This window comes from Pundamilia nyererei, unplaced genomic scaffold (assembly GCF_000239375.1).
Source record: "Pundamilia nyererei isolate P.nyererei 1_Seehausen unplaced genomic scaffold, PunNye1.0 scaffold00302, whole genome shotgun sequence".
Lineage (NCBI taxonomy): Eukaryota > Metazoa > Chordata > Actinopteri > Cichliformes > Cichlidae > Pundamilia > Pundamilia nyererei.
The window spans coordinates 313,820-321,920 of record NW_005187703.1 but is presented as its reverse complement, the minus strand read 5'-3'; the positions used below and the strand labels follow the sequence as shown (position 1 = coordinate 321,920).

The window sequence follows — 8,101 nt, the reverse complement described above, 5'->3', positions numbered from 1 at the left end:
TGCGTAGGATATGGTGCATGTTCTTACCTGAGATATAAAAATGACAAGGACGGCTACCTCCCATGAAACCATTGGCAACTAGGTCGAGTTGTGGAGACCTTTCAAGACCATGATGGCTTAGTCCGTCGAGTTAAAGTACGAGAGAGAAAGCCTCAAAGAAAGCAAGATGCCCCTTCTAAACCTTCAGTAATTGAGAGACCAATCCAAAAACTAGTACTACTCCTTGAGAATTAAATAAAACAAAATATGTTAAGGCAATACTAGTTATGTTTATACACTACCTCAATGCATAAAGTACACTTACCTGTATACCTCTAATAGTTTAATTCAGTCATCCATTTATTAGTATAAGAAATCCTGTACAACTCACTTGCTTTGTGAATTTTTTCGTTCATTGTATCAGGATTTGGTGGGAGTGTAAATGCCGGCAAAGCCACTTTACTTTGCGCTTTTATTTTGAAGAGTACCTTAGCACTTCCTCTTTTATTGTGTCAGACTTCCTGTTCTGTTCTCGGTGAGGCGACGCAAACACGTTGCTTCAGAGTGAGTAAAAGTGTTTGTTTTTGAGGGTACTCATGCAAAACTATGTGTTTTATTTATCTGTCACATGCTATAACTTTGAAAGTTTACTCACTGTGGTTGAATTCGTTTTTTATTGTGTATGCATGTCATTTGTTTGTGGTGTGGAAAGACTGGCTAAGAGATGCGCATGGAGGAGGTTGGCTAGCTGATTCAGCATGATTAGCACCCTTGGAAGCAGAAAGAGGTTGGTTAATGATTGCAAATGATTGTTTATGTATTTAAGAGACAGAAAGGTTGTTGTTAATTCATTTTATTAAATGCTGTAACATAAGTAGTTTAAAAACTATTGATTTATGTCAATGTCACTATTTGAGTTAATCAAAAAAAAATTTCTATGGTAAAATGTGAACATTTCTGCACTTTTTACGTAAATGTTTAATGGTATTTGTTTGTGCATCTTTATAGTTTTCACGGTGCCATATTGTCGGTGGTTTAAAGAGGAGAGAATAAAGTTGCATCAGTCGAAGCTCTCTGCGTCACGAGTGGTAATTCCAAGTGGGCAGCTACAGTCTCAACTGTGAACATCTTCTAAACCACTCATCTTGCAGAGGACAAAGGGAAGAACCCCATATTGTTAGGGGTCCTGGATCATTGACCCAGTGTTTGGTACTTTTGTACTTTGTTTATTGTTGTGAAGTTTCTTAGTCTTTAGTTGGTATTGTTTAGGTTTCTTGTGAGTCATTCGACCAAATGGATGCCATTTCCGTTCCCTGGATATTATATTTGTAAATTCTCACGAAGGTGAATGGGGGTGGAAGCGATGTGGGAGGATGGAATTTTTCCCAATGTGAAGAGGTGACCGTGCCTTCGCTTCAGTCTCACCTAACCTCTGGAATAACCTCCCTCATACTATTCGCGCATCTGACTCGATCCAGACCTTTAATTCTCCATTGAAAACCCACCTTTTTAGCTTAGCCTTTCCAGCCTCCTAGAGCAGCGGTCCCCAACCTTTTTTGCGCCACGGACCGGTTTATGCACGATAATATTTTCATGGACCGGCCTTTAAGGTGTTGCGGATAAATACAACAAAATAAAACTAGTACCGGTACTGAAAAAAAGAAAGTTTATTCATAACACACTTGAAAAGACCCAGGAAAACCGAGTAAACGATAAAAACGATAACAAAATAACGCTGAAAACCGATAAAAACCCTGAAAACCAGACATTTCACATCTGAGCCTCAACTCTCGCGGCCCGGTACCAAACGACTCACGGACCGGTACCGGTAAGCTGGTGCAAGTCTTTTATAAGTTTTTCCTGTTTCTTTTCCATCTGGGAGCCTTCACTGTGTTCCGTTAACCTGTTTGCCTGCCCGTCAGTTTATGTTTTCCCAGTGTAGTTGTCTCCTGTTCAATCTGCAACTGGCAATAAAGCTGTTTGTTTTGAGTTTCACCTTTGCCTCCGTGAGTCCTTTTGGGTCCTTTTCCCTGCCTGCCTGCACATAGCCATGACAACTACAGGTTAGCTAAGTTGAAATCGTCAAAGACGCGAGAGTCTTCCATGTCGTGAACATTCAGGCCTTCTATTCCTGGGACTCTGCGCCTTCTTTGGGATGGCAACCTCCAGCCATCAAGGGCCCAGAGGAGATGGGAGCGGAGACCCTCAACCCCCGTAGATAATGACAGAGATTTTCACCCCTTCAAGGATGTGCCTGTCTCCGATATTGGTTTCGTAATACTTAAAATGGCGGCTGAAAAGTCGCACAAAACTCACGATTCAGATTTTTGGATCTGCATGTTGACTGACGCCGATAGCTCAACGATACAACGAAGAATAACACAGGTCTGCCATCTTAAGTAGTGCTTTAATCCACTGGAATCGGCAGCAGATGTGATGATGAGCGCAGGCGCGGGGGCCAGAGGCGGGAGCCCGCAATGAACACCGGCCCGGCCGAGGGAAGAGACAGGAGAGCAAAACAAAAACAAACATGTCACCTGACACGGAGTCAGCCGGGGAGACACGGGGACATGACGCTTCCAGGCTTCACCCTGCTAGGGATGGGTTACAATTGGAATGTTCTCAAAACGTCTTCATATCCTTCATGAGAGATATGTTTGTCCTATATTTGAGAGGTTATAGGCCAACAAATATTTATAACTGTTTAAATTCCCACATTCACTTTTTGGCACAACACTGGTGTTTAAGCTTGTACTTGTGTTTGTGGAGGTACTGAAACAGTAGCTTTTTTATGCACAAGTTTAGGTTGCATGTACAGCACATTTTATTTGACATTACTTTAGATTATTTATTTATTTTTGTATTTGAGAAAATGTTTTATTTAAACAATTACATTTTAAGATGGCATGTAACTACAATGAAATGGTTTCGTTTTTGACAGATGCTGTATGCAGTTAAACTATTAAAACACTGCAGTTTCTAAAATGCAAACCACTGAGCAGTTCATTTTGAAAGACCTGTGTTTTTTCTATTTGGAATATTTATTATCGCCATATATGGGCTTATGTTAGCCAAGGTGTACGGCAGCTTTACGTCATCTGCAATAACTTTACAGCAGTAGGCTGTTCAGCAGTGAGAGTATGTAGCCGTTTTCAGGGTTGTTGTGTTTTGACTGCTCACTGCACGCTCAATAAAGCAACGTGGTAACAAAAAGTAACGCTTGATCGTTCTACAATTATTGCTTATTAATAAGTCAAAAGTATTTTTTGCAGTTACTCGAATAATCGATGGAATAATTGGTAGGATACTTGATTACTGAAACAATTTGATAGTGTCAGCCCTAATTTCCAGGATATTTGCACTTTCTTTGATATTGTTAAAGAGACACTGCTCTAACCTTAAAACATAAATAAAAAATATATACATTTTGAACCGAATGGTATGCTGCAAATCTAAACCACGCAATAATTCAGCTTTATATCCATACATCTTTTTTTGGACTGCCTTTTTTAAGGCTTTCTAAAAGTAAAAGAGAGTTGTCAACGCTCATGTATTACGTGCGTAATTTGACTGCTGTGAGCTGGTCCAGTCGGCTAGCCTACTTCTCCCGTCAACGGCGACCCGACAACTTTTCCTAAGCAGCGTCACTGCTGCAGGGGTCGAACCCACTCACAGATGCAGGACAGCAGTCAGACAGACGGGCTGCGGTCAGTCAGCAGGAAAAGCCCCACCTGTCCACACCACTGATGTGAGGGGGTGAGTGCTGACACAGCCCCACAGTCAGCGCACGGACCGCAGGCTCACACTGAGGAGAGCATGTCTCTGCTGAAGGAGCGCGGCAGGGAGCTCGAGCGCTTCGACGGACTGTCGCTCATTTACTGGTACGTGAACAAGCGCGTGTGCGCCCGGCACGGACTAGAGAGTGGGCGCTGTGCGCCTCTCCTGTGCGCAGAGTACGGTAGGAGACGCGCACGCCTACGCTGCGTTCAATCTCACACTGGAACAACGCATCACTAAAATGTGAAGACTCGAGCGACAGTTTTGTCCTGTGTTCATACAACATTACTGATCGGGCAAGTGACGTTAAGGTGAATCTAAATTTCCAACAATAAATTCCAGAAAAGGTCGCGAGAACTTGAAAAGCCAGCTTTGAGGTCAAAGTCACAGACTTGTCAGGGGCAAAGAAGGCACGGTAAGAAAAGCTGTTGTTTTCAGAATAACATAAAATCACCACGGTCCTCTTCATGGATGCTTCTCATTAAACGGAGTTTTTTTTTTCCCTGAAATAATCAGAAATTACTGTAGAAGCATGATTTCATTTGGTCCTCCAGCTAAGTATTGGCCGTGTGACCAGGTAGAGCCATCCTGCCAGTCTAACAGATGCTTCCTTGAAAACAATCCTCACATTTTATCCTTCCTCCATATATTTGTGATTTAATAATCCCAGAGAATAGTCACGTTTATCTCTTAATTAAAGCCTTAATAAGCAGCTGAAATAAACAGGTGAACAGCCAAAGCAGACACTAACAACATGTACACTGTGTGTTTCAGTGAAATGTGAGAGCATGTATGAGGTGACAGTGACTGTTTGTTTTATTTTCTTTGTCAGATGTCATATTGGACTACACTGATACAACATTCCAAATAAAAAGGACCTTTAGCATTTTCCTGAGTTTTCCAAAGGAAAGCAGATAATTATATCTATCCGGTCCTGTTTGTGGAGGACGTGGTGCAGTTTGGAGAGGAACGGTTCATTTTGTGCTTGTGTTATGTCCCGAGGGAAGGAGTCAGTCAGCTAAATGTATTTGCTGAGTGGACATTGAAGCTGGATCAGCTGGAACGCTTAAATGCAAGCTGAAGGGAGGTGATAGAACGCTGCTGTGGGCCCCCCACTCTGGATGACACCCATCTTTAGCTAGTTGTTTCTCCAAAACAGAGCCTCCCTCCAGTTTCCCTCATGATTCTCTCCTCTCAGAAGTTGCCTGAGCTCTGGGACTACTTTCTGATTTATGTCTCAGGAGCACTAGAGTTTAACCCTGACAGCGAAGACATAGACTTGGGACTGTTTCCTCTCAGGATGAACCCCACCATTAAGACCAGGTAGGTGACGCTCAGAGGAAGTATTCACAGAAGCAGGGAAAACGCATCTTCACATTGCTCCCACGACAGAGTTCGGTCAGTCTGGGTTGCTTGGAAATTAATTAATGTTAAAAGGAAACAACTGATGATTTATATCATCATAATAATATAAATCTCCAGTGAAAATTACGTGGTTTTTTTAAGATATTACAAGCGTCTGAAAATTGTGTATTTTGGTACAGCTGTCACTGAGCAGCTGGTTAGAGCTGAACCTTTTGTCTTCAGCTGGCATCCACACATGTACATGTACTTTAGCATGTGCTGACAGTAATCATCAGTGTAGTGTCTCCTTTGTGTGACCAAGTTTCATTTCTCGTACTGAAGCTGTAGGAAGAAGGACATTGGTGAGGCTGACGGCAGCTCTGGCTTTATTTGAAACAGACCCCTCTATCTGCTTGGTTATCACAGACACGAGAGTGCTTATGTAAACAGCAGCTGTTGTCATTTTGTCATTTTCATGGAAAGTTGGTTGTGCATGAGTATGCATACGTTTGGTCAAAGGGTCAATTCTGTTTATAAAGTTATGAAGTAAGAAGAACATCATTAACGCTGGTTGTCATCGTTCAGGACTCCAAGACATCAGCAGTCTGCTGTCATTATGGCTGCTGTCTTTGTGACATAACTGCTGTTACCAGCAGGTTCAGTCATGCAGGCGAAAGTGCTTTTGCTGAGTGCTGAAGTGCTTGTGGAGAGTAATCAGATTACCTATCAGCATTGGTGCTTTAATTAAATTCCAATTGTATTCTGTTTGAAGCTTCTGTCTTGTTAAGAGTTGCACATGGAGCGTAAATCACAGTTGCAGCTCCTGGAAACAGAATGTTAAGACAGATGGTACACTGCTGAGCACAAGACTAATGTTTGGTACTTTTTCTCTGACACACACATCCAGCTGGTATTGTTCAGATATCACAATGTCTGCCTCACTGATATAATGCAAGGGGGGCTTTACAAGTTTGTATTGTTATCTTTTTTTTTATCAGGTGACTCAAACCTTTTTTTCAGTAGTAAAAAAAGTGTTTGAGTCCCATTAAAGTCCCCCAACACAGAACCAGGCAGATGGAGGTGTGATTTTTAAGGTAGTTTCATTTTTAATCGTCTGGATGTTCAAAAAAACAGCTGAAACTTGTGGAAAGAGGAGATGGACTTAAAAAATCCATGGGTGCACTGGAAAAGATGAAAAGACTATTTTTCATCTCTGAAAAATAGAGATAATACATCCAATATTAGATTATACATGGAACAAATAAATGTCTCCCTGCTTAGTGAGAAGTGCAGGTCTCGCTCTCAGTTCTTCATTCGTCGTTGTTTGGGGGGAAGGATGGTTTCACAGTTGTGTACTGTGAGTTCAGACATTAACTTCCAGTTTGGATTCAGGAGACAGGCACCCTCTTTACTTTTAAAACTTTCCTTTTTGATAAAGCATATAGTTAGGGCTGTATCACGTGACCTTAAATCCGTCCTTAGTTACACTGCACCGGCTATAGGCTTCTGCGGGTTTCTCGTGATGCACTGATTGATCTTCTTCACTCACCTTTTTAAAGAACACTCTGCCTTTAATAATTAGTTATTATAAATCTCTGGCTCTTTTCCACAGCCTGTCTTTGTGCTGTTCTCCCCTCACCCTCAGTGAGTTGCGGCAGATTGAGCCTGGTTCTGTCAGAGGTTTCTTGCTATAATTTCAGAACTGCAGGTGCTGGAAACATTCCTCAGAGAATTTGATCCACGTTGATAGTTGTTGATGATGATGATGATATTCATACAGTTGTTGTAGTTTCACTACATTTCAAGGCCATGTGAGTACAGTCAACATCGTCCTGTTCCTGAAACCAGTTAGACATGATATGGGATTTGTAACATGGTGTGTTATCCTGCTGGAAGCAGCCATCAGAAGATGATACACTGTCAGCAGCAACACTCAGGTCGGACTGTGGAATGTAAACAATGCTTCGTTGATATTACGGAGGACAAAGTGTGCCAAGAAAATGCTTCAAGTTGCTACCATATACCATATTAGCAAGTGGAGTCCTTCAAATGCCTTGGTGTCCACATCTCTGTGGACCTCTGCTGGTCAGCTAACATCATGGCCCTAGTCAAGAAGGCCCAGCAGTGGCTACACTTCCCAAGGGTGCTCAGGAAGGAGTGATTAAACACCCAGTTGCTGGTGACCTTCTACAGATCCACTATCGAGAGCCTGCTGACCTATGCTGCATGGAGGCAAACAGGAAGAGACTACAGAGGGTGGTAAACACAGCACAAAGAATCATCAGCTGCCCTCTGCCCTCCTTGTCTGCCATCTATAACTCCCTTTGTCTCAGCAGGGCCAGAAACATCCTAAACCACATTACCCACCCCGGCTGCCATCTTTTTAACCTACTGCTGTCTGGCAGGTGCTTCAGATCCATACGGGCCAGAACAGACTCAGGGACAGCTTCTTCCTTAAAGCTATCACCATACTCTACTTAAACTTGCACAAAAAGTAATCTGCACTGAAATATCATCAATTCTCTGCCTGTCTGTCTCTGTCATCCAGTACTGCAGTGTGTATTTATACTTATATTAAATGTATAGTTAAATTATTGTATAGTTTTTATAATGTTTTAAAGCATGTGTGCACTTTTGTTTCGTTATACTATGTATAATGATAATAAAGGCTTTCAGTTCAATTGAATTCAAATCTCTGTCCAGAAGAAGAAGTCCTAGGAACAGTAAAGATACTGCACAGAATCATCAAGTTCCCAGGCCTCTGGTAGAGGACCCGAGCTTGATGGATAAAGTCCGCCTGCAGGGGGGCAAGAGGGGAATTTTAAAAATATATAAAAGATAAAAAGTAAGAAAAAACAGAGATAAATAACAAGGAGGATTCAGTGCAGAGAGGTCTGTTAACACATAGTGAGTGAGAAAGGTGACTGGAAAGGAAAAACTCAATGCATCATGGGAATCCCCCGGCAGCCTACGTCTATTGCAGCATAACTAAGGGAGGATT

The 8,101-nt window shown here is 42.1% G+C and overlaps 1 protein-coding gene and 1 long non-coding RNA gene across 2 annotated transcripts in view; both read left to right on the top strand.

Moving 5' to 3' along the window:
- Positions 1–455: 455 nt before the first annotated feature.
- LOC102192772 (uncharacterized) lies at positions 456–1,065 on the top strand. The gene is made up of 3 exons (XR_312231.1): positions 456–543; positions 692–766; positions 988–1,065. It is a non-coding gene; the product is annotated as an uncharacterized LOC102192772 (long non-coding RNA).
- A 3,963-nt stretch (positions 1,066–5,028) lies between these two features.
- LOC102216205 (syntaxin-binding protein 4) overlaps positions 5,029–8,101 on the top strand; it is a 71,550-nt gene continuing 68,477 nt past the window's right edge. Inside the window, exon 1 of the mRNA XM_005751166.2 lies at positions 5,029–5,079. Coding sequence (XP_005751223.1) covers positions 5,057–5,079 — 23 coding nt within the window. The 5' untranslated portion in view covers positions 5,029–5,056. The remainder of the gene's footprint in view (positions 5,080–8,101) is intronic.